Genomic DNA, 26,654 nt, shown 5'->3' with positions numbered 1-26,654 from the left:
TTAACAAGATGAGAAGGAACTTTGCATGTTGTACAGTCAAGAATACTCAGCTGTAAGAACCAATGCTTGCCAAAAAAAAAAAAAAAAAAAAGGCAATAGATATCAAACCCCATGTTTCAGGCTTTAGAACAAACCTTGACTCCCGGAGTTTAGAATTCAATCTTTATGGAAGCAGATTATCCTCTGTTCCCATCTTGATCTGCTGTTGGGTTTTCCTTTCTCAGGTATACGTCCTGTGGCTGTCACAAGGGCAGATTATTGTATTGGATAAATTGTGGCTCTGATCCAGTGTGTCATTTAGTGTTCTCAGATTGTGCACACAAATGTTTATATGTTTCCTATATAGCTGCAATAATTTCTTAAATCTGCTCAGAGGCTGTGTGTGGTGATGTCAGAAAAGGCAGAGCAAGTTTCCCTGAATTGTACTAAGTGCTCTGGCTGTGTTGTCCAGTTTGAAGGGCATGAGTTTTGTCAAACACTTGAGACTGTCTTTACTTTCTTTGCCAGTGAATTGATAACATCTCTTGCAGACAAGTTTTTAAAATAACAATATAGATTTTTGTATCAAGCAAGATGTATTTTAAAACTGTGGGTCCTTTTAATGTCGTGGTCTACAACGTTGACTATAGCCACAATTGCAAGCAAGCACAACACATGAGTGCTGTACAAAGCTGTGAAACACTGTTCTCAATTGTGATTTTATTTTCAGCCCTGGTTTATTTGAAGTCACTGAAAAATGAATACCTGTACATTTTTTGCTGGGTTTTCAAAAGGTCAGAAAAAGCACTGGGCATTTGGCCCTCCAGGAAACATGATGTCCTGTTGAGAATGGGAAAATCATGCTTCTTCTGCGGCTGCTGACCTCTTTGAAAAGTGTGGCCTTCAGTTTTATTAACAAGGTATAATCAGTCATTTCTTTAAACCTCAGTGCTGGTTTGTTACTCAAGTGTAACCCAAACAAGTTGTTTAGATCAACCAGCAATGGGTCTTGTTCCCTGCAAAGGTCTGGCTAAGCCAAGCCAGTCAGGTATCCCGTGATAGCTCCAAGTACCTCTCCCGTAACACTCCCGGGAGTTCACAAAAGAAAGATCTGACCTTGAAGGGAAATTAGCAGGATGTTTATGAAGACAAAATTTGTCTCATTTCCATTTTAGATTTTTTTAAAGCTTGGTCTAAGCTGAGCTGGCAACTAGGACCACATAGCTGCTTGCTCATCCCCTCCCAAGTGGGATGGGGGAGAGAATCAAAAGGGGATAAAGGAAAAAAAAAATTGTGGGTTGAGATAAGAACAGTTTAATAGAGCATGACACTGGTGATACCACCATAGATCATAGCTGCAAGCAGAATGCTACCTACGGTGATGGCCAGAAGTAGGTGCCTTGTGAAACGTATAAAAGGGCAAACACACAGTCATACTTTCTGAGACTGTAGCAAATTATATTCTTGGATCTCATGAACCAAAGGCAGTATCTTTATATTCAATAGCCTTTTCAGAACTTTCATCTATGGACCTGTCCAGTGATGTCTTTGAAACCATATAAAAACATCCTTTAAATGTGCACAGTTTATCTGAGTTATCTGTTTCTGCTTTGAATTGGTCACTTGCTAGTTTTATCTGATGTTTCTTCACTGTTGGATTCTGAGAAACAGTGAACAATTGTTTGCTGTTACCCCTCTGCAACACTGTTGGTTTCAGAGACCTCTATCATACCCCTCCTTTTTCTCCAAGCTGCACTATTTCATCATTCCAGACACAAAGACTATCTCAGACCTTAGCTATTCCTTGTCACCCTATTCAGTACTTTTTGTAAGTGGCACATGCTTTTTTTCAGAAATTAGTTCATGATTGTTTAACATGTTAGCATCATTAAAATAGTAGTGGTAGAATAAGATTAAAACAGACAGGATCAAGTAAATTCAGCTGAGTCACGTAACTTTACCTCACAGAACTATCATACGGAGAAAATATAGAAATGTGACAAACAAGCCAGTAGAGAGAACCAATTAATGTATTGTTAATATTGACACAGAAAACAAAGCAAACACGTTTTAATAAGTTTGTTCACTCATCCCTAAAAAAAAAAGGGTTGTGGAACATAATGCTTATGCTATTTTATCCCTTCATGAATGTTTGCTCTGAGCAATACATGCATTTGTTATTGAGCAAAATCCCAATATATTCAGCAATTACATGCTTTGAAGTATTTTAGTAAAAAAGGCTTTAACTTCATGCAATCAATATACACGCACACTTCCCATCTGCATTACTCACACAGCTTTTCTGACATGTTCATCTTGTGCTTCTCAGCTGAGTTCAAAGTTTCACAGATTCATTAAAGTTTGGTGTCACTTGTCAGAACAGAAATATAAAGAATGACTCACAGATGGCATAAAAGTCTAAGTTCCTTTTATTCGTGTTCTGTATGACATATTGTGATCTACATTCTGGCAAACGATTAGCAGGCAGAGGTGTGCACAGACCTTTGAACAGACTCTGAGTAACTGCTCATGCAGATGGACAGTTGCATAGATACTTTGTCATACAGTTTCTCCATTTATTTATATATTGCTGTGCTTGCAAGTTAGGTACATAATTTTGTATGTGTTCTTTGTTTGCCCACATGCTACTGTACAACTCCTATTGTCTCTGTGTGTGCTACAGATTATTTCAACACTCATTGTTTTTTAATTGCAAGTATTGTCATTTCAGACTATGTTATATCTTTAAGACCAGGGCCCCTAAGGTTGCTGCAGAAGGACCATCCTGTCACAGACCCAAGTCATACCTGTTGTGCTCACATTGTACCAGGTACTAGGGTGGTACTGCAAGATCTGCCCCGAATATCCAGTCATGTTTTCTGTAAGGTTCTGTTTGTCCTGTCTGGGGGCACCTAGCATGTCTGAGCGTGCCTTAGGGTGCATTTTCTTGCTTTCTAAATGTATCCTGGAACACTGTCTCTCCCAGAGGCCACAAACGAATGTCAGAAAACAAAACAAAACACTTTCTGGGTGAGCTCTCACATTCCCTTCCACAAAGGCGGGCAGAAGCCAGCTGTCATGCTGCATTCAGGGCCCATGCAAAGGGCTCTGTGTACTCCATGCCCCAGTGCCAGCAGTGCCTAGGATTTCACTGTGCCCTGAAGCTTGTCGCTCAGAGAGGTAGTCATTTTACCCCTCGGATTTTAACACGTACCTTATTTTGCATATTTTGGGGTGTTTTTTCCCTTTCCATCCTTTTTCTTCTCATCTTTTATTGGGCCATTTCTTCATTAAAGTCTTTATTTTCAACTTTTTCTTTCTTTCCTTCTCTTGATTACCAGTGCTTTGAAAATAAATTCCACAAAAATGGGAAGGAAATTTTTCACTTCAAAATTATTCTGCCTTGCTTGTTTTATTTTCATTTTGTTCTTGGCTCAGGCATGTATGTACATAAGGGTCATGCTGGGGAGATGCTAGAGACCTGATTCAGGGATTACTAGATTTCTTCAAATTAATCCCATTTACTACCCCAGCAAGCCTGAAAGTGGAGCATTTGTCAGTGCCATGTGTTTATACAGGGTGCAATTCAGCATCCAGCACTTCTGTATGATCTGACTAAGCCTGCAAAACCAGGTCTGCTACTGAGATGGGGCAAGAACGTCTGGTGTCTGAATCCTGCCAGGGCTGGGGCACAAGACAGTAGCTCCCCAGCATCAGTAGAGTCAAACCTCACTTGTCTTGAGGTATGAGCTCTGGGGGGTAATGTGTACATTAGACATCTGTGGGTACACTGGGGATATTAGACATCAGTGAGTTTAGGCATTAACTAAAGAGGCATTTTTAGGACTGTAATTTTGGCATCTGCATTGGGAATCAAGTGGGACTTGGCACCTCAGCACACAGTTTGCTAGAACAGTAAGTTCTGTTTTGCCTCTGTGGCTGGCTGGAGGCCGGGGTGCAGAAGGCAGGGTCGCAGGCTGTTTCAAAAGCATGGACATATGGCTGTGTCTAACTTTGCATTAAAAACGAAAATAATTGGGTTGTGCAGGAAGATGCCTATTCATAGTTCCACCCTTCATTATTTTTTAGCTCTTTTTAAAGGGCAAATCTTAGTGCCAGGGGAATGAGACAGACAGCACTGACAAACACCAAAGTATTCCATTTAGTTACAACACACACAGGATACTGGCAGAGCAATTAAAGGCTCCTGTCCCCAGGATGTTTTTTTACAGGAGGGAAATGCCAACCTGCCAGTACCGTCAGACACGTGGAGCTGCATTACAGGAAAGCTACTTAATGACAATGGGAAGCAAGGGATTGTGTTTACTCAACAAATGTTTCATGTAAACAAACAAAAAAAAATATTTGCCAAGAATCTGATTTATTGCCCAAATGTACTCATTTAAAAGGTATCTGGAAGCCACAATCAAAATCAGTACAGCTGGAATTTATATGGAAGTCTCATGTTCTGAAAGACTGGAAAAGGTGTTTGCTAGAGCATCACCAGTAACTACCCCTCAAGTCTCTCCATTCTGTCACAGCTCAGAGTCCCCTTTTAGCTTTTGTTTTTCGTAAATCTTGACACCATAAAGGTGAATTAATATCTTAGCATTTCTGTTATCAATCTTTACACTAGCTCTATCCAGAATGGTGCTGAAGCACTGCTCTTTGCTGAGATAATATTGGCAAACTTCTATCTTGGAGTTTATTTTTTAATGCTTTTCTTAGTGTAGTCCAGCCCTTGGGCTTGTTTGGTCAGCAGAGGTCCCATCCAAGTAGTCTACGAAGTAGAGCACAGTATAACCGGATCTGGTACCATAATTGCAGGTGTAGGAGATACTTTGAAGAACATCAATGGTCACCAGCTACTTTCAGCCCTGTCTCCTAGGAGAGGTGACCTTTGCAATCATGCCATATGTGTTTGTCTCTCTTTGAGAGGCAGAAGACTCAAAGATGTTAACAATTCTGAGGTAGTGGACAACTGAGCAGAGGAAGAAGGCCTTGCAGTTGCCTTGACTGGCAGCCTGCAATGTGAATGCAAACCTTATTAGATACTATTCAGAGCAGACAAGCAGGTGCCTGCCAGTGCCTCCTCAGAACTGCCCACAGGATGCAAATCCAAGAAGATAAGGCATCATTAGCTCATCCCCTTTATATACTATGAGATTGTTGAATGATTCGTTCCCGTGGTTTCCTAGATTTTGCCTTTGCACACCATTGTGTTACAAACGGAGTAGCTTCCCACTGCCACTTCTTGCTCTGACCTTGCAGTCGCCTACTACTCCTCAAAATATCGGATTGAACAAGGCACAGGCAAGAACAGGACTATAGGTCACAGTTCACATTTACCTTCATGGAAGGGTAGTTACTGCGGGAACAAACCTTTGATGACATCTGTTAAAGTTAACGAAACATCAGGGGCGGTAAATAAAATTTTCTTGGTGTGGACAAACACTCTGAAATCAGATTTTCCTGATCAGCTGGTGAAACATGAACACAGCTCTTGTCTGTAATATCTGTGGAACTGTGCTTAAAATTTACTAGATAGTATGTCCTCTTTGTGTCACTTTTTCTCAGGAAGATGAGAGGGTGCAGAATGTTCTTCCCTTTGCATATTGCTGTCTCTTCTGTTCTTGTTTTCTTCCTGGTTTTTTTGAAAGCTGGCATAAACAAGAGTTAATGAGCACTGATGAAGGAACCTCTGCTAAGGCAGGACAAGTGTGGGACAGAGAGAGAACAAAGCTGGTTAATTCAAGATATTTATCTGTTCTAGGGAAACTATGTAATTGGCTCTATGTGCACTATAGCTCATCAGGTGAACAGTAGCACCATGCCGGTGTCCTCGTCAGCTCCTGCTGCTGTGTGGCTCTTTGGAGGCTGCTGAAGACTTGCTAGCTTTCTCTGAATTGGTTCTATTGGGAAGAAGAGAGATGAGGGAAAGAGACACAGTGTTAAGGGCAGCAAAGGGAAAATTGAATTAAATAAAAAAGAGGCATTTATATTAGAACATCGTGATGGATGTTCCACGTGCATTGTTCATATGTTCAGTCAGCACTTTGATATTTTGGATATTCTCACTTTCAGCTCTGTTGTGCCTTACCTACCCACTTGCCTCTTGGGCTTTGTCATATCTTTGCAGTAATCTGTTCTGCCCAGTCTCACCCACATTGGCAGTACAGATCATCAGGAGTGGTGGGAACATGGTGTTCTTTGAGCTCAGATGCCCTGAGCATCACCAGAGTTGCCTCACATCAGGCTTGTACTCACATGGAAAATCTTTTCTCTCCATTAATAATGAGAAGTGGAAAAAACTTGGAGAAAGTCTTAAAAAATGTAGATCTGAGGCCCTCACACACAGGTATTTTAGAGGCTTAGGGTCTCTAAGTGCTATTAGTAAAATAATTGCAAGATGAGTCGAGAGGAGAGATCAGAAGGAAAATGTCTGCAAAATATTCCATAATAAAATTGAAAAAAAACAGAGTTCAGACACACCCTTCCACAAAAAATACTCCCTAGCTCCTTTGTTCCACAGACAGTTTTTTTTACAAAACAAAATAAAACAAAACAAACAAACCAAAAAACACCCACACACACACGAACAAACCCACACAAAAGAGAAGGAACACCACTCAAATTTATAACACCACTCTAATTTATTGGGTTATTTTGCATAAGGTAACTCTCATGGGAAACTGAATGCCCTGGACAGTACAGTCAGTTGCTGTCCAAGTGGCAAGAGGAGCCTCTGTTTGAAAGATCTTTACAATGATGTCTTTAGCTGCATCACATGAGACTCTCTGAATGCCTGTTCTGCTGAATTCTCGTAATCCAGCTGGTTCTATGTGCCCAATACACATTATGATCTGGTGGCGGTGATTACTTTAAACTGTGCACAAAGCATCTCTTAACTGGCTTCAGAAGACTGTTCTGTGTGACCAGTTCTGCATCTATAAGAACTATTTCCACAGACAATCTACATGTTTCTTACCTATGTGCAGCTGAATCTATTCTACAGGAGGAACTGCCTGGGGGAACCCACTGGCATGACACTTTTCTCTACTTAGGGTATTTATCAGCACAGTTACGCACATAAATAGTTCCTATCAGCTGGTCTATGCACAACAGGGGCTGCCTAGGTGAATCTCCAGGACTGTCCAAAATGCCCATCTGTACAGTTTCTGTAAAGAATAAAGCAAACACTCTGTTGTAGAAGCAGTTGGGGAGGTCAGTCACCTTCTCACAGGTCAGTGCATTGTCTCTTCTATGCATGGTCTAGTTAGGGAATGTCCTGGATCACCCAGGCAATTAATGACTAAGTTGATAGTATGTGCATGCAGGCATAGCCTGATACCCAGCTACAGCACTATTGTGACTAACATTTCCTTCTTATATCAAAATTGTAACTGAAATTCCATAGATTTCACCACAGTTGTTGTGTCTATTTTTATTTTATTTTATTAAATATGTTTGTGCTTGAACACCCTGTAAGCCTCTGTCTTTCTGGGATAATGGATGCCTGTAAGTTTTTCACGGTGTTCTTATGCAGAACACCCTCACTGGGATAGTGGGCCTGTTTTCCTGATCCTGTTCATGTTTCAGTATTTCCTGACATCAGTCTCTTCTCTTCCTTGTGACGCTTTCTTTCACTTTCTGCTTTTCTCTTTCCAGATGTCTTACCTACCTGTCATACCTGTCATTTCAGAATCCTTTCATATGCCAGTAATTCTGTCCTCTCACCTGTAAAAACTGCTCCCCTCAGAAATGTCATTAAGATCCATTCTTCTTCCTATAGTCTTCTCCAAGGCTTTGGTGTACCATTCCACTTCTGCCCTCTAACCCTGCTTGCTCCTCTTTGGAACCAGCTGCTTTCCTCCTGCTTACTGTGGAGCAGACACTACCAGTTGTGGAAGCACCTGACTGTGTTCCTGTGCTAGAGCTGCAGCCGGGTTTCAACACAGAGCACTGAAAATGTGAAGGATCTTCTTCCCCCAAACAGTTCCCAAGCTATCTGAAGAATCTTCTCTTGCATGGAGCTCTGCATGGGCTGAAGCCACCAGCAACTGAGGCTACACAGGCTTTCTCTATTCTCACTCTAGTTTAGAACAAAGGAGACATGTAAGCCAAGCTAAATTAAACAATCCGATGTAGATGCAAACCTCCTCACAGTGTACAATTTATGTACAGGGTCTTTTACTATGGACAGCTTTCCTGCTTTCTAGAGAAATGTAGATAGAAAAGGTTTTGCTGGCAATGTGAACTCATACCTGTGAGGTTATCCTTACACTTCTTTCAGATATTAGTCGAAGTTGTATGACTAGACCCTGTACAATATTTATACCTCTTATTATCTAAACTACCTATGAACACTAACTTAGGCTTGTGTTTAGCTCCTGTGCATTTAAATGATTAATCACTTTGTGACATTTCAGCACAAGGCACTTTATGTAAATTAAAAATACGAAGAAAATTCAGAACAGAGTTAGATTTTGCACTGGTTATAAGTGCATTCTGGGATATAATACCAAGCTAAATATAAATATTTGCCTTAAATCTAGGCTGCTTCTCAAACGTAAAAAGCTACATGGTAAGCAGTTATAGGACTGAATATGCACATTACATCCTGTTTACGTAGCATATAGAATACATAGGACTGATGTGATCAAAGTAGTTGCATTTAAATTTCAAATGGCCTTTCCAACAGAAAGTTAGTCCATTAACTGGAAAACACAAACATTTAAAAAAGCCTTTCTTCCACTGAGGGTTCAAGTAATTGATATTTTCTTACTGGGATTTTTCTCACAATAAAACATGGTGGTAGTTGCGTGTTGTTATACAGATTTAATCAGAAAGAATCAAAATATTTGTGCAAATGCTAAGCCACTTCTCTAATATTACCAGTCAATTAGATGTTTTGTGAACTGTTTCAATATTGAATCCTTAAGTAGTGGAAAGACAGAAGATAAAGTTTTAAATTACCAGGGAACCTTCAGGCAAGCAATGTGGTAACTGGGAGAAAAGGTAGAGCATGGGGGAAAACACTTAGAAAACGTAAATTAAAAAAGACAAATGTTTTGCAAAGGAAGCAAACACATGGGAAGATGCAGCATTAACAGAAGCCTGCTGGACCAGCAAGTTGCAAATATGGCCCAGATGAAGGAGGCAGATGTGGGAGATGAAACATGGGATGAATAGGGGCAGAGAGCTTAGGAAAGCTGGCTCTGATGATAAAAGTGCCCCTTCTGGGTTAAGGAAAGCTCTGGTTTTTTGCCTTTGGGGTACTCATGCAAACTGATAGATAAAAAGTTCTTCTATATGAATTAAGGAACTTTTTTTCCTTCTGTGTGTTTGTATATTTTTATTATTTTAGTTTGTGGGATTGGGAGGCCCTTTGGTCCCACAGATTCACATCTAACTTAAGTAGATATCAAATTGCAGAAATCTTTCCTTGTCTTGCTGTTTTTTTAATCTGCTTATTTCTAAACACAATTGGCTACCTTAGTAACAGGTTAATGACACAATAGAAGTGGCTGTTTCCAGCTGAATAATGCTCAAAGTAAAATAATAGAGATGGAGCAGTAGATTATTCCTTCCCGGTGGCTGGTTATAGAGGGCATTTCCAAAATATTAATACCCTCAAACTGGTGTCAATTTTTAGACTAAACTGTTTTAAAGTAGAATCTGTCTAAGAGAATGTATTTGGACCAGTACTGATTTTATCTGGGTTGATATAAAGCAAATAACACTAGCATACTTTGATTGTGTTATGATTTTAACTGCTCTTGCAGTATCAGTCTTTTTAAGATTGTGCTCTACATGTTTGTATTCTGAGCGTCTCTCAACTCTTCGTCACCCAAGAGAAGTTTGTATATTTATTGGAGATACCAGAAATTGCATCAAAAATAAATGTATTGTCTATTTTCTTAGGATTTGAATTTTTTGAAACAAGTGCCAAGGACAACATTAATGTCAAGCAGACGTTTGAGCGACTCGTGGATATCATCTGTGACAAAATGTCGGAAAGTCTGGAGACGGATCCCGCCATTGCTGCCAGCAAGCAGAACACTCGGCTAAAGGACACCCCTCCTCCACAGCAGCCCAACTGCGGCTGTTAGTCCCGCTATCAGCAAAGGCAGCTCCAGTGTGTTTGGTTGCCAACAGAGTATTTATGAATGGTCTATATGCCTTTATTTATACTGTCTTATTAATTTATTTGGGAGCAAAGTCTTTTATTTTACATCAGCAGCTGGTCGAGTATGCATATGGAGATGGAGAGGTTATTAGTTTGAAAGGACGATGCATTTTTTAGCATCTGGCTTTTGCATGCAGGATAGCTGTTAGTTTCTATTCTCTTTTTACTGTTTTGCATTATAATTATTTCAGCTGGTGCCATGTCCTCAGACCGCTTTTGCCTGGAATTGGCTCTTGCTTCATCAGTTTCAAATTATATAGTTGAATCCTTAGGGTAGTGGCCAAGGTGTTTTAGAATAAGCTTACTGATTCTACTTGTATTTTCTCCTGACTGAAGATCAATGTAGACGTATTCCTCTAGTGAGCCAACCACTTATTCTGCCCAGATCGTTTGAATAAGGGACATTTTCTGAGCATGTTGCCTTGGCAAATCTATACGCATCACGTTATACATCACAGCTGGCTAGAAATTACAGAAGTTGGAAAGAAGTTAGCTACTAGACCCAGAGCCACCAAACTTTCCTGTAAGTTTCCAACTGGATGTAGGTGTTCAATGCAGACCCTCAGAGATATTAGGTACTTCATCCTGTTTGGATAGCTAGTATGTTTACATTTCCATACAAGCTGCATGCCTATCTAATACCTTTCTTAATTTCTCATTCCATCATTACAGAGATCCCAGTAGTACCTACCCCAGTAGCAGAGGGCTGACTAGCTCTTTTCATTTCTACCTGCATGAGATATTAAACACACAGTTCTATATTATACCTGACAGAGCCAAATCCGTTACATTTGGTTGTTCATAGCCAAGAACTGTCTTGTCTTGTTGCTGTCAAACATGCATCTTTAAGTTTTCAGGAATTTCATCTCCCATTCAGTCACTGAGACAACCATCACTACGCTGGCTACAAACACCTGTATTTTACTCAGACCTATTGCAGAAGTGCTGCTGGTGTCAGCTGGTGTTGGATCTCATTTTTACTTTGATGAGGCTCTCTATTTTGACAAGACTATCAGAATTTCATAAGATTTTTAAGAACTTTAATAAATTGTTAACATTTCTGGAGTTAGGTTCAATACATTCATAAGATCAGCAAAAGGCTTTGAATATAGCAGAATAATGTACACAAATTCCTCTTTAATAAAATGTTCAAAATAGTCATATTTCACAGTATTTAAAAGTACTCCTCTAGTAACTGGTGGCAGTTTCTTACATCTGTGCCCTGGAGTACTTTGTACAACTGTTTCCCTTGCGTCACAGTGAAGTTTTTTAACTAAATGGCACAATTGAAAAAGCATTAACTGTTTTATTGTTCCAATTAGAGAGAATTTAGGACAAGGCTGATGTTTCTTTAACTGTCTGCAATGGGAAAAATCAAAAGACAAATTAAAAAAAAAGAAGTAACACAAGGTACTTCAAACTGCTTACAACTGCAAAGAAATCCCTCTACACACATTACTTTTTCTGAAGGTAACTTATGTAACTCCTGAAAAGCACTAGGAGAAAATGATCACTTTTTATTTTCTTTTTTTTTTTTTTCACTGATTAATTAAACTCCATACACTTCAACACAGTAAAAATTACTTCCAAACAAGGCATATAGACACGTGTAAAATGGATGTGCCATCAGGGTGCTACATCAGCTGCCTAACTAAAATGAATAAATGTTCTTTCTTCAGTCTGGGGTTTTAAACCATGTGTGTCCTGTTAGCTAGTTTACTTCAGCACTTGTTTTCCTAGAGACATGGAAACTGAACTTCACTTGTTTATTTCCATGAAAAGCAAGCACTGTCCTCTTTGGGGCTGATGAGCAGCCAGGCAGAAGACGCATGTGCTATCCCAACCATAACCCTGCCTCCCTCCAGGTATGCTTTTCTCTCCCCTTTCTAAGGCAACATGTTGGTAATTGCACTGAAAGACATTCATTGAGAACCTCTTCACTCACTATGTACCAGCTGCTTTGGAAAAAGAAGTTATAAGAAGCTAAGGAAGCTTTCTGTGAGATGGTGGGCAGTTTTCCATCCTTTTCTTGCCATGTGCAATGCTGCTGGAGAAAAAGGAGCAGGGAAGCCTTGAGACAGCACTCCGCTTCAGCCCTCGGTCGTTTAGAAAATGTTTAGATTGTATTATTAGTCTCAGTCATCACAGGCAGGGCAAGAAGAGAGGAGGACATAGTCACATCTTACATAAGCTTGAGCATATCCTGGATCATGTAGCATGGCTACACGTGCAAACATTCTTTCATCTATGCTCTAGGATGCTAGCTGCAACACAGTCATCTCCTGTCCACTTTATAACAAGGGAAAAAGACCCCAAAATGCCCCTTGCTACAGCCTTACCTTGCTTGTAATTCCATTGCAACGTATTCCAGAGCCTCCCTGGCTCTTTATGACCACACAGACCCTAATCAGTGGTGGTAATACATTATTAGCATATATATTTTTAAATAAATGGAGTGACAGATAAACAGTTCTTTACTTAAATAGGATGAATTAATTGCTCTTCATTTTGCATCAAGAGCCTGGGCAGAAGAGTAACAGCAAAATCAAAGAGGAAGAATCTGCCTTTCGCATTTCTGAGGCAACTAGCCTCCCAGGCATAAAACACGTCTCACCTTCTGCGTGGGATGAGGAGGATGGCGGAAGCAGCTGCCACAGTAACATTCATTAGCCTGCCAGCCATGTGTTGTAAGGAAAAGGCTCACCTGATGTATAGCAGCAGAACCAGTCAAGATTTTAAAACTCCTAGTACCTCTGTATTGACATTCAACCATTGTCATAGAGTTCCAAATTAGTCAGATGAATTTTTAAAGTGTTCACATGAAACCCTAGGAGGTTTTCGAGACCAGACTGGCTAAAGCCCTGGGCAGACTGCTTGGACCTGTCTGTTGACACTGTTCTGAACAGGAGGTTGGGATGGATGACCGGATGATATCCCATTGAACCAAATTTATCCTATCATTCCTTGCTCTGAAACTAAAACTGTTTTGAAGTTCAAGTAGACCTTTTCTTAACAATCAGGGTTACCTACTGTTTGAAAAGTAGCCTTTGATTTGCCATCACAGGTTTTTTTTTGCAGCCATGTGTTTTACAGAAATATTGAGTTTTCTGCTATAAAATGTGTTCAGATTTAGATCAGGAGCATCATGTTCTCAGAAATTCTCTCAGCTGGAAGCTGGCTGTTGTAGAGAAACCTGGCAGACAGTAAGTCTTTAGGGTTGTAACTTAGTAACCTTTCCCCAAACATTCTAAAAATTTAGTTTGAATTCTGGGCAAACTATCAGGACTGGGATTTCCATTCAATTTAAAATTATGCCTTGGCTTGTTCATGGGGTAGGATATCCAAAAGCAGCCTGTGTCAATCTAGTTGGCTCCTTCAACCTAGTTCAACTCCTATTGAGTTATGCAATAGAAATGCAATTTTCTTAACTGCAGGTAGAGTTAGGCCGAACTTTTGGAAATCCCATCTCAATCGAACAAGGGCCAATATTTAAAAAATCCATGGCTTGTTCTTCATACATATTGAACAGTAACTGATAATGAGTTGTTGGAAGAGATAAGCAGGATTTGGTTAGATCCCTTATCTATCCACTGGTCTAGCATAGTTCCATCAAGAGAAAGTACCAGGCTATAAAGAGTTCTATTTTAGTGATGGAAGAGGGGTGGGTCATTAAATTGAAATCTGAGAAAAGAGATCCCAAACTATTTTCAGCTTCATGACAAATTCTTGGTGAAAAAGTGCTCACACACTTTGCAGTAATTGGTTGTCCTCTCTCAGCACAGAAATAGAACTGAATGCCATGGGCCTTATGGGTCCAGCCACAGATACCCCCTTCAGCTGAGATTTCAGTCTCTTACCGAGATACAACAGTTGAAACATAGAGTGTGCTGAATTTCTGAGAGATTAGGTGTTTTTGGGCAGAGGGTCCTGAGCTCCATAGTGCCAGCTGAACAAATACCACACAACTTATTTCCGAGCATCTGGATTAAAGCTTTTAGCAGCAGGCTAAAAGGCATGGGTAATTCACCAGCCTTATCATGCTCTGACAGTGTCTTGTTTGCTGCATGACCAAACTAGTGCTCAGAAAATGCCTTGGGAGCACACAGACCATAGGATGTGGCTGGTTCCTGTGGTGCCTCCTGGCACCAACCTGCCAAGCGGCTAGCAAGGCCTGTTGAGCTGAACCTTCAGATGCATGTTTTTGATTCTGCTAAGAGTTCATGTTCACATGCATTCTCACCCTTATAGCATAACTAACTTAATACCGTATCTTTTTGGTGGTGGTGGTGTTTTGTTTACTTAGACCTCTTTGTTTGTTAGCCTGATTTTCTGTCAAAAAATACTCTTTCTCTCTGAACAGCTGTGTATGTGACTGTTACCTGGAACTGTTTGTTCCTTTGTGCTTATACTTAATGTAATGCTTAGAGAAACTACCTGAGCAACTACATCTATGTGGCCTTTCCAGAGCACCAGTCTGAAAGATTAAGTTTTCTTCCCAGTCTGCTCAGCTCTGTATATTCAGCTGTACCACCTGCACCTTCTTTATTTTAGGAATGAAGTTCTGTTTCAAGGTGCACAAAATCTGCTGGAGTTTGATCCTAATTTTGAGAATACTTTGAGTTTAATTGACATTTTAAGGAAAAAAATGGCAGTACAAATTCTACATCTGAGGACAATGCCTTTGTTTCTTCAGTAGAGACGAATGATGCTGCATTTGTATTCCAAAATAAGCTCCCTTCCCAAATTCCCCCCTGCCCCAACTACTCTTTTCTATATTTAGTTGTGAGAGGCAAGTTTTATTACTTGTGTTTTTAAGGGCATCAACTAAATTATTGTTCTGCTGATGCACAGGTTCCTCCTTGGCCTGTTTCATATGGGTAGACACACTGTGCATGAGCCTAGTTCTTCTTTAGGGTGACAGATTTAGCAATGTGAGACCATAAGTATGTAAATTTTCATAGATAAACCCTCAGGGGGTGTAAAGCAACATGGCTACACTTAAGCCAAGAGGGGATCGAGTTGTGTTGATTTACACCATTTAATCCATACACATAGTCTCTTCGGTACATTCTGACTACAGAGTCTCCAAGGTTCATAATTTGTCAACTCTCATTTAAAGAGGCAATTTGTCTGAATTCTTAGAATGATTTCTACTAGTTTTCTTTATAAAGAGGTAAATGTAGTTTACCTTTGAAATATAAGCTTTTCTTTCACTTCACTTTTTTTTTAAGCTTTGTTTATCTGTGGATGTTCATTAAAGCAGAAAATTGAACTACACTTGTGTAGTATACACATATACACAGCAGTACATCTTTTGACACTAATCCAGTACCCACTCATCCAGTTACTTGTTCATGTTCAGTGCAGCCTTCCCCAAATGCCACAGTGGAATTTATCCATAAACTCTCATTAGAACCAGAAATTAGCTGGATTACATTTGCAGACCATGGGTTTATTATCCATGGTTCAGCAGATGTAGATGGCTTGTCAGTTGTAGAATAAGGTACCTGGTATTTGATTTGGGGGAAGCAAAAGTCCTAACCTTCCAATAACTTCAGTATCATGCATAACACGCAAAAATGAAAGCTGGGGATTGCTTACTACTTCTGGCGATAAATTTCCTCGAGTAATTCTGACATGTACCTGCAACTAGTGTTAAATGAAATGTTTGTGCTGTAACTCCTGTTTAATATTTTGTCAGTAATGTCAGATGTGTTGTGGTGCAGTTGGACTGTCAGAATATGTAACCTATATACTAGTGTTTGTGGAATTGAAATGTCTTAAATGTTGCATGAAAATATGTGATAAAAATAGATAAGTTTTCTATTTTTGAATACCTCAAAACTGAGGGATCATGGGCCAATAAGTGCAATATTTAATTACTTACTCAGTGTATATAAACTTGTGTGAAAGGGAGAAGTGTCATGTATGTGTGATAAGCTGTTGATGATGCCTGTGTGGCTTAAGATTTCCAGTAGATGTATGTGTCTTGTAGTAAAATTTATATAGTATACACTTTACCAGCGTAGTGTAATACTCCTCTATTATTAAGTCATTTAAACTATTTTTCATATATGAGACAATGGTAAAAGATATTTGTTTGTTTACTGCAAGTGCATGTCAATTTTACTTTTAGAGTTGTGAGTGTCCTTTTTGAAAATGACCATGTTACACCAATGCTAGTGGGATGACAGTGCTTTCAGTCAGAAGATGCTTGTAACCATTTCTAAATTACCTGTCTATATTTTTAAAGCATGTTCTCTAGAAGCATTAAAAGAACCTCCTAGAGCTCAGCAGTTACGGTGAGTTATTTATGCTTAAAGAATCAGCTACATGCTCTGTCTGCCTGTATTTCATAATACAGCATGGGCATGTTTTCTTTGATCAGAAATAGTGAACCCATAATATTTACCTAAAATATTAAATAGGAGTGCCCAATACTCTTGCAGATGAGTTGGCAAACTTCACTTGGTGCCCAGAGTTAACATTTTTGGGAACAGCTTGAAGATCACAGTCAAAATGGTCCAGCAAAGTAGATTGTGACCTTAATTAGATATTTCTGTCAATTAAGTTTCTTAACTTTTCTAAATCCTAAAGATGGAAGATACACCCTTAAATATATTGACCCAAACTTTTCACTCAGCTGTTACACGGTCTTCAACATTGAACAGCTCCACTGATAACAGTAAAGCTGAGGTATAAATGGGAACAAAGCCCAGAATCTAACCATGAAATTGAAAAGAGACATCCAATCATTTCTTTTTCATTTCCTATTATCCTTGTATACTTCTAATAATTCTCTAAGCTCACAAGCAAGGCTATCACTATTCAGCAAAACCCTTGGGCACATTTGGGACCTTAAACCCTGGATCACTGATCTGCCATGGGTTCCCAGATGTGCTCACAGACTCTGCAGAGGTGAAGCTCATTCTGAAAATTCTTGCTACATGTCTGGTTTCAAAGGAACTCGTCATCCACCTTGGGAATTTGCTAAATAGAGACAGGCCACTGCATCTGGGCCAAGGGGTGTAACTGGTTGTGCCAAACAATTTTCATAACAAATTATTTTCATTAGTATCACATTAAAAGGTACATAAGTAGTTTTCTTGTTGCTCTGATGCATTTTTGTGACAATGTATGAGGCTGATTTAGGTTTGGAGGGGTTTTTTTGTATTAGCCTGATTAGGAGAAGAACCGAACTCTAAGGCCTACTGGAAACCAATAGCATGGGTTTCCTTTCCTTTGCTATCAAATAGTTTCTCCAAGAAAGCAAAGTAGACAGATTGGATTAAATAGCACAAGATGGTACTTGCAATCACCTGAGCAGCCCTTAAAATTCTCTGTTTTTACACCTTCTGCCATGAAAACTCCTACAAAATTATACAGACCAGAGTAAAATGAAAATGTATATGGAGAGAAATTTGGGAATGCTTAATAAAAGAAGGAAATTGTTCATACATTTGTAGCTGAGCAGCAAAGTAACAGTCATAATATGAGGTGCCACTTAACTACAGATATACAGACTGCTACAGGACTGAGGATATTTATCTAAACTTTTTATTGTGAAGTGACCTGACTGTTCAAGGACTGGCAGATAATTTTACCTAGTGCTTGTATTATTTCTCCTAGACCTGTGATTACATACTCGAAGATAAATGCTTAGCTTGAAAATGTGTAGCTGTTCTGGCTCCCTCAAGCCAACTTGCTTGTTGAATTGTTCTTGAAAAAAAGTTGAAGTACTTGCTTAGGATAAATTTGTGAGGGGGTGAGACCCAATCTGTTCCTCCTCCCCCAACTCTTACTGCAATATAGTTAATGTGGTTCTAAAAAATATGCTAGTTTAAGATATTGCTGGGTGACAAATTTTGTGAATCTTCTGCAGACATCCATGGGAGCTTTTGTCTGAACGTGAAGTACAAGTTTTATCCATGTGCAGAGTTTTAATTCTATGTGGACATAGAGACCATGTGTATTCCATTGGAAATTCTGTTTGTATGTGACTTCTGTATACCAAGTGGATTTGATTGTTTATTTTTTTGTTGGAAGGTTTGGTTTGTTTTTTGTTTGGTTTTTTTTTTTTCCTTTGGCAATTACAATAAATATTCAAGAGACTATATTCATTAATATCTCCATTGTGGTGATATGGTCTTACTCCCCTCCTGTTTATTTCCTCCACTTACTAAAACTGGGAAACATTTACTTCAGTTTTGACAAAATAAGGGATAACAATACCACATCTGCAATAATTCCTTTCATTAATGTCCTCTCAGTAGCACTGGTGAGTCATAGTTCTGCATGAGGCCCACAGAATTCACGGGAGACTTTGCTCTAGAAGTTTGCACGAGAAAGATGAGACATTTACCTATCAAAATCACACTGTTGTCTCAGCCTATACACTGGTCCTTTAAAATGTGGCAAAGATTTTTCTTTTCACTTTTCACTGTACAAATTGTTTAAAAGTATCTGTGACTTTTGGCTGCTGCTATTGGTTATTCATGTAACTTAGCCTGAATGAGCCATCTCAGTTGTGGTGGGTGGTATTTCACACAAATTGTGACAGATCACTGTCCTCCAGGTATTGCTTTTTTCTAGACACACACACCCCCTTGTGCTAGTTGAAACCATACTGTGACTCCTGAATTTATCTTCCCTCCACATAAGCCCTAATGTTCAACCAGTCTGTTGAACAGGTCACACTGTGTCCCCCCCAGCTCCTGCTCACAGGAGACCACCTGGAAACTCCTGTAGCATGTGTTCCTTCTCATTGTTCCACTGTGTTTCAGTCAAGCCTCCCCGTTTTTCTAGTGTATTTAGTGTATTAGTCTGCAGACTAATCATTGCCCAATAAATGCTTAGTTCTCACAGAATCACAGAGTGGTTAGGGTTGGAAGGGACCTCTGGAGATCATCTAGTCCAACCCACTTGCTAAAGCAAGTACACCTAGAGTAGATTGCACAGGAATGTGCCCAGATGGGCCTTGAACGTCTCCAGAGAATGAGACTCCTTCTCACTCAACACCAAGTGCTTCCTAGCTTATTGTTTGGGATCCCACATCTCTAAGCAAGTTTCTGCTGAGGGGGTCTATCTGTGCAGCTCAAAGCCCACACTCATACAGCTTCTCTTTCTGGAACTGGCTCTTGCCACTGAATCACCTACGAGAATGAAACTCCCTTGCTTCTCTTAGCTACCAGCAAACATAGTGTCTTCTCCATACACCTTCCTCATTCCATTGTTCTGTTGAGATTGGCCCTGATGTACTTGCTATGCCTACTTGGGTGAGCAGCAGACAGACAACGATGAGTAAGAGGAGGATGATAACAGCAAAGGAACAGACAACTTGTCATGAGTACCTTGGAATGCAGGTATTTTTGTATTACTGTAATTCTGAACATGTTGGGACTTTTAACATACAGAACTAGACTAGAGAAAATCACAGATGGTTAGATAAGAACAGTGATCTACTAGGATAAAAACTGTCTCAACAACAGGTGTTCCTTGTTCAAGACAACCCATTTTTATTTTGTTTCCAGTCAGAAGGCTGGATACAGAAAGTTCCTAACTGCCAAAGGAAAAGACATCAGAAAATATGCTGGAAAGTGGAAATATAAAATGGCACTTTGAGTAAGAAAGGGTATACAGGCAGAATGTACCAGTGAGGTGAGGGTGGATGACTTAGCAATGTGATCCACCAAAATTAAGAATGACAAACTGTGGGGTTACAACTGACCGAAGGGACTCTGCAAGTTAATGGGAAAACTGGGGTTGTTAAGAGCAAAGAGAGCTAGTTGTTTTTTCTAAAGATCTGTGCAACTCGTGAGCTGTGAAGTGAAAAACAAAGGTGTCTTCAAAAATCTTGTGAATTGCCTGCTATATCTGTATGTCTGTTTGCACCCAGGCAAGAGTCTGAAGCATTAAACTGAAAGCCAGAAGATTTACAGCTTAACTGGTTGACATCAGGAAAAGATGTGCTTTAAGCCACGGTCAACTCAGGCCATCAGTGGCAGGCACAGGTGACAGGAAGCTAGTGTGAGGGCCTGTCCTCCATGATGTGCTAGCCAGAGGGTCAGCCTAAGGTCTGGTCCCAATGCTCTGCTGGGGCTCGAGAATCTGGATGTGCTGGAGGAGTGGCAGGATGAGGAGACACCCCAGCCAAATGAGTGTCCAAGCCCAAGACTGAGCTCAGGCAGCTTTGCAACCCCCCACAATGAGATGGAAAAGGAGACCAGAGACTATTCCAAATGTAGAGAAAAAAAAAAAAAAAATCTGGAAGGGCCAAAGCCCACCCAAACTCCCTGTTGTTAGGAAAATAAAAAAAACCCATCTTATTGGAGAGCTAGAAACTCTAGTATTACACTCCTCACTTCCTAACAGCTGCCCCAGGGAAGGGTATCTGGGGCCCCTCTGAGCAGAAACATGCTCTCCTGAGGAGATACTGCCTTTTCCTCAGAGCCAAGCACAAACGAAGATGACCTTCAGTGGACAAATTATCATCCTGCAGTGCAGGATGACTGATACAAGTCAGCCAGGCACAGACATCACAGGCTCACAGCACAGCAGCCTTTCTCTGCGGCCCGTGATTGGTTTCTGAGGCCTCAGGAAGTGCGTATGCATGTTTCTCAAACCAATGCCTGTGGTTAGAAAATAAGGTTATGAATAGCTGTATAACATCTGGGGATGCCACACAGGATGTCTGCCTCTCGCCAGCCTCATAACATTTTAAAGCTTAAATATGGTTTTAGGAATATAACATCAGGCAGCCATTTTTTTAAAACCCTGCCCTGCATTTCTTCCAAGAAGATGTACCCTGAGAGCAAAGATGGCCACAGCATGTCTTCATTTTCACTGTTATCTTTAAAAACTTAACAAAGCAGAAAGAAGCTTAGCCTCTGACCCCAACACCACCAGATCTTTTGCAAGTAAGGAACACAATGTGTGCAGCTTGTGCTGTTGCACACGCTGCCCAGCCAGCCTTGCCCTGCAGCAGCGAGGCAGCCATCAGCTCAGGCAGCATCTGGTGGGTGTCTCAGGTGGAACTTGCCTTTGGGTAATCCCTTTTATTTCTGCCAAGGAACAACATCAGAAATTGTGCAGAAAATAAAGCTCATTACAAATGATGGCTTTGCTCTTCAGTAATTAACAATAGAAGATGAGTTTTCTGATGTTTTCTCTGCATGAGGGCACATAGCTGTCCACATGCCACCTGCAAAAGCAGAAATACACTAAGGTTTTACTGCATAACTAAAGTCAACATGCAACAAATTTCACTTTGCATCTGTGCAGGACAAAAACATCTGCACTAACATTACTGACAAACTGGTAAAACAACCTCCTTTTACCTCGCAGGGCATAGGGACCATCTACCAAGATGGAAGTACTTGGTGGCCATTTCAAGCCTACAGGAGGTCACTTAACCCAGGGATTTCAGACCAGCCTTTCATTTCACGATTCCTATGCTTTTGGTCAATAGGCTGGCTAGTATCCACTTTTATGATATGGGTGCTTTCCATATCATGGTATTAAGTGACATAAGCACCTGGCCCTGGGATGAAAATTTCAGTCTGGCAATTGCCTAATCCCCCTTCTGTATGTGACTTCCAGTTTCCTTCCACTAATCACTTTCCTGAAATACAATAGTAGGGATTCCTAAAATATAAGAGTAGGGATCTTTCCTATTGCATTAGCAGTTATGATTTTGCTATTACATTTCAGAGGGAGACAGAAAGGTAAGTTATTAACCTGCTAAGCCTTCTCTCTTGCATTACTCACCTTGGCTTAAGGTAATCCATGCCTGCACAGTCCCATAATGCAGAAATCATTACTCAGCTTGGCAGGTGCCTGACAACTGCTACCAAAGCAAAACACAGAAATCACAGAACTACATTTTGGAGCTGTGCTGGCAACAGGCTTTCCCCCTGCATTAAGTTAAGTGGAGGGCTAACCTCATGAGCTTGGGTCAGTGGCCTTGGCATCTCAGTGCTAGGCAAACAGATGTACTCTTCCCCATTCACCATTTATATTCCAAAGAGAAACTGTGACCTTTTAGTGCTGGGATGATGGGAAGTGAGTCCCTTTTTTTGAAAATGAGGTCACATAACCAGAAGAACCATTCACTGTACCAGGAAAGGTGAGGATAAATGCTGCACTCAAATACTAAGCCATGGTGTATGTACATGAAGATGATGAGAGACAAACCACAGTAGGAGAAGGCAGCTGAGCCTGGATGGTTTTGATGACCACAGACACCATGCAAAGCCACTTCCAAATATGAGCAATGGAAACTATGATCTTGTGGGCAGCCTTTTCCCTGGTCTTCTGTTTGCCTTCAGACACCCTTCACGATCCAGCCACAAGGTTTCTGAGCACTGTATTTGTGTGGAAGGTGTTGCTGCAGCCCAATAAGTGGGGAATCAGACAACTCAGCTAATTATTTCATCTCATGGTGCTAAAAGGTGTGGGGAAAGGGAAAGAGAGGGTCTATAAGAGCTGCGCAAAACCTTGGTGCAAAAGCAGTACTTTTCAGTTATAGGAGTAAAGTTAGTAAATCCGAAATTACCTCCAACTTTTTTCTGTTTTAGAAGCCCCAGGGCTTCTGACAAGCCAAAGCTCTGGTATGTGGAGCTAGTAAAGGTTGCCATGGGTCTTACATACTGGGCTACACAAGTCTGGGCACAGAGATCACACAGGGTGGTCACTAGGACTTGCTGTTGCAGCCCCATGCTGTTTTAGTCAGTATGACCAGTCCTCAAATTAGGTGGGTTATTTCAGCATGGCGTTGAACTGCCCTGTGTTGATGGGCTCATCCAAAAAGCTTACTTTCTCCTTTCTGCTTCTGTGCTTTTCTTCGCACTGGAAAGAAAATCAAATGCTGGGAATGCCTTTTAACTGACTGTCACTTCTGGTCTCACAGCCAGAACTACTCCTTCTGTTACCCAACAACTCATTTAGGTGCTACTGGCCCAAATCTCTCCTTACTCCCTCCCAGACTGTTTTTTCCCTAGGGCCCTCAGGAAGAAGTGGCAGGTGCCGTTCTGCTGTGCAGTTTATAATTGCGTTAGATGGCCCTCTAATGTGCATGTGCCGTAAATGCACCTCCGCTGCACATCACAGCCACTTAGAGCCCCCTGGTAGGGTCCAGCCCTTGTCCCTGTCACCTGTCAGGCAACAACGGGAGACACAAACATACAAGCAGGTAAAATTAGCCTTTTGCATTAAATTACCAAAAGAAAGCAGTTGAGAGGAACATGGACCAGAAGTTACTTTCCTGATGGTGCCTGCAGGCTGAGGGTTCACTGCGGAGATCTGGTTGTCAAAGGAGTGGTTAGTATTTATTACTTTTGTATTTGTTAGGGATATTACTGTGATCACCAGAGCATCCACCTGCCTCCCCAGATTACTCATTGCGTAGCTGATTGGAAGCCATTTTGAAAGAGGCTGGCTCAGAAACTGATCCTGTCCAGCAGCGACTTCAATCATCAAAGCTCGGGTTTTTAGGAGCACCACATGGATCTGTACTGTGAGAAATTAGGGGAGAGGGCTGAGGCATGCATAGAGCAAGACAGGCAGCAGAGATGACCCCGAGCACAGCAAGAGGCTGGATGAAGAGGGGCAACTTTGGGCTATGGAGCTGGAGCTGGACAGCAGCATGGGAGGTGGCAGAGGCATGTAGAGCTGTGTAGAGAGCTGGTAAACATCAGGACTTCAGGGAGAAAATTAAACAATTTGAGGAATATGGAGAGGAGGGAAGAGATGGAAGAGCTGGCAGAGCACCCTACTGATGGGAAGTAAGAGTCAGGTCTCACTGCGGAGCTGCTGAGGACACCTCCGCAGTCACAAGTGGCTCTGAAGCTGAGTGTCACATTGAGATGTCATAGAGGGTGGAAGGGCTGCCCAATTTGTTTCAGTAAATGTGCCTAAAATACTTTGATTCAGCCATGATGATTTTTTGTTTGACCTAAAAATAAGGGGAAAAACAGGTCAAAATATTATAATCCTTTACAAAGGCCAGCTCTGGGGAATAAACAATCTGAACTTCTTTGATCAGTGAATAAATCTCTTTCTTCAAACAGATTTGTTGTTGTTTGTTTTTTTGTTTTGGTTTGGTTTGGTTTGTTTTTTCCAGAGTGTTTTGCCTTGGGAGTAGTTTTGTCATTTCTGCTTTCATGGGAAGAAGTTTCTGGTTTTAACCTGCTCATCCACCATCAGGTTGCTTTTCAGGCTGGTCGATAGATTGAACTACCCATCATGTGAAATTCACTTTTCCCACCACTTTGATCTCTGTAGTTCAGCATCAGATCCGAGCACCAAGCCAGGCTGCATTTTCTGGCCGTGACATTGCCCTTTCATTCACTGTGAACCACAAGGCAAGCAGCATCCAGCGCAGTCCCTCAGTGTAGGAGGGGGTGATGCCTAAGAGCTGCTATTCTGATCAGAGAAAGAGCAGAAGTGGGGGCTCAGTGAGCATGCAATGCATGCTACTGTGCCAGTGACCATGTATAGTCACTTTGACCATCTTCTTCTGCCTTACCCCACAGCTGTGTGCCAGAGGGACTGCTGGAGGAAAGGCCATGCAGGCAAGCATTACTATATCCCAGGACCAGCCCAGCCCTAAATCTAGGAGGGATTATGTCTGATGAACACGCACTTTGACCTAACCAGGCGGGGAGCTCGCTCAGGCTTTGAGCCTCCTCGGGGCTGCGCCGGCAGCCGAAGCGGCAGCAGAGGGAGCGCCGGAGCCGGCCCAGCGCCGCGCAGCGCAACGCGGGAACGCAGCCGTCCCGCCGGCCCCGCAGGCGCGCCCGCTCCCGCTTTTCCCGCCTCTCCTCTCGGGACTCAGGCGGGCTTGCGGTGCCTCTTTTATGCTCTATGTTGTTCCTCTGTCATACTTTCCTAAAGTTTTCATATGTAATTCCCTGTAGCTTGCCTCTACCTGTATGTACAGTTCTTTTTTCTTTTCTTTTTTTTTAATCTTTTTTGTAGGAGAAGAGGAAGAAGGGCTATTTTTCTCTACGCCAGAAACGAGTGGCCTGTCTTGGCCACAATGTGGCGACATGGTTATTTGTTTTAGCTCTGTGCCATCTGCTCAGTCCCTTGAAGATCTATATCCTTTTACCTGTCTGGATCCAAGTGTGGGAAAGATTTCTGCTCCTCTCTGGCCCCTTCCTCTTTTCCCACGTGGACCACCTCTCATTTCACTCACAGCAAACATTCTGATGGCAGCTGCTGATGCTTTTCAACTCTGTCTTTAATTACAGATTTCAATATTGTCTTTCTTCTGATTTCCCAAACCATGAGTCTGACTCCAGGAAAGCTGTGAGATAGGCGTCTAAAAGCTATATAATATATTGGCTTCGTCCCTTCTATTGTCTGGTGCATAGGGTTTTTTGTGCATTTGAAATGTGTGTTCATTGGGTTAAGAGCTGCTGCTTAGGTGAAGGGAGAAAGAGCAAGAAGAAAAAATACTTCATGCTGCCAGCTCTCCCGTATGTATAAAGAAAAGTGACCAAAGATGCTTTCCTACCACCCCCCATAGACTCTCTGGTCTTTGCCTCTCCATTCAAGCTCAGCACCACATTGCTCCACCTGCCCGACACCTCCCGTCTTGAGAGCCTTGCTCCAAGCACAAGGGGCTAGAAACTCGCTGGAGAATTTGTACTGAGAGACTCTTTAATCATTTCCCACCACCTATAAGACATTATGGTTCCATAGCCAGAAATATCATTGAAAAGCTTGGAGCCTTATCCAAACTTCTGCATTTTTTCAGGCAGCAAGGTTGGCTGTGCGATTGCCAGCACTTGCAGGTGGGCTTATGAGGCCACCCAAACAGCCTTTCCTGTTCAGGTCCTGCAACCTAGACAGAAGCAGGAGGTGCTGCTTGCACAGGACCCTCAGCCTGCAGTGGCCTGGGCAGGGGGTTGGCAGGCGGAGCGGCTTCCCACTGGCAGCAGCTGCAGAGAAGGGGGAAACACACAGCTTTAATGTGGGCCCATGATGCAGAGTGGGCTGTTTGTGTGAGCAAAGGTTTCATGTCTGTCCCTCCCGTTTCCTGTCACCCCTCTGAACTCAGAGACAGGAGTGGGGCAGAGTTGAATCCAGTGAGGAGAGAGGAAGCACCTTTCTCCCATTCCTTGTAGCCTAATACATCCAGCTCTCCAGTGGTCAAGGTATCCTGGCATGCCATGGGAATGGGTTTTGCCAAGATAGCAAAGCAAGTAAACTTTACACAATGTATAGGAAATGCCCTGTAGCATGCTATGAGTGATTCCTTGAGCTCTTTGCTTTGCCACATAGCAGGTATGTGGAGCATGAGGCTACAGTCTGCAAAAATGGTGTGTAGCACTGCTAATTCGCATGATACTATTGCAGTTCACACACTTTCTGGGGTTTCTTTTAAAATCCTGGGCCTAAGATTATCTCATCAGAATGCTCGAAAAATATTTACATTTTCCAAAACATTTGTTATAGAGGTAATCTCACAAACCTGAATTTT

At 41.5% G+C, this 26,654-nt stretch overlaps 1 protein-coding gene across 1 annotated transcript in view; it reads left to right on the top strand.

The window, feature by feature from the left end:
* Positions 1-18,296, top strand: part of RAB3C (RAB3C, member RAS oncogene family) — a 134,917-nt gene extending 116,621 nt beyond the window's left edge. The window contains exon 5 of the mRNA XM_065860933.2: positions 9,904-18,296. Within this exon, the coding sequence (XP_065717005.1) occupies positions 9,904-10,091 (188 nt within the window). The 3' untranslated portion in view covers positions 10,092-18,296. The remainder of the gene's footprint in view (positions 1-9,903) is intronic.
* Positions 18,297-26,654: the final 8,358 nt, after the last annotated feature.

The sequence above is a fragment of the Patagioenas fasciata genome, chromosome Z, assembly GCF_037038585.1.
Source record: "Patagioenas fasciata isolate bPatFas1 chromosome Z, bPatFas1.hap1, whole genome shotgun sequence".
In the NCBI taxonomy this organism is placed as follows: Eukaryota; Metazoa; Chordata; class Aves; order Columbiformes; family Columbidae; genus Patagioenas; species Patagioenas fasciata.
This window is presented reverse-complemented; position numbering and strand designations above follow the sequence as displayed.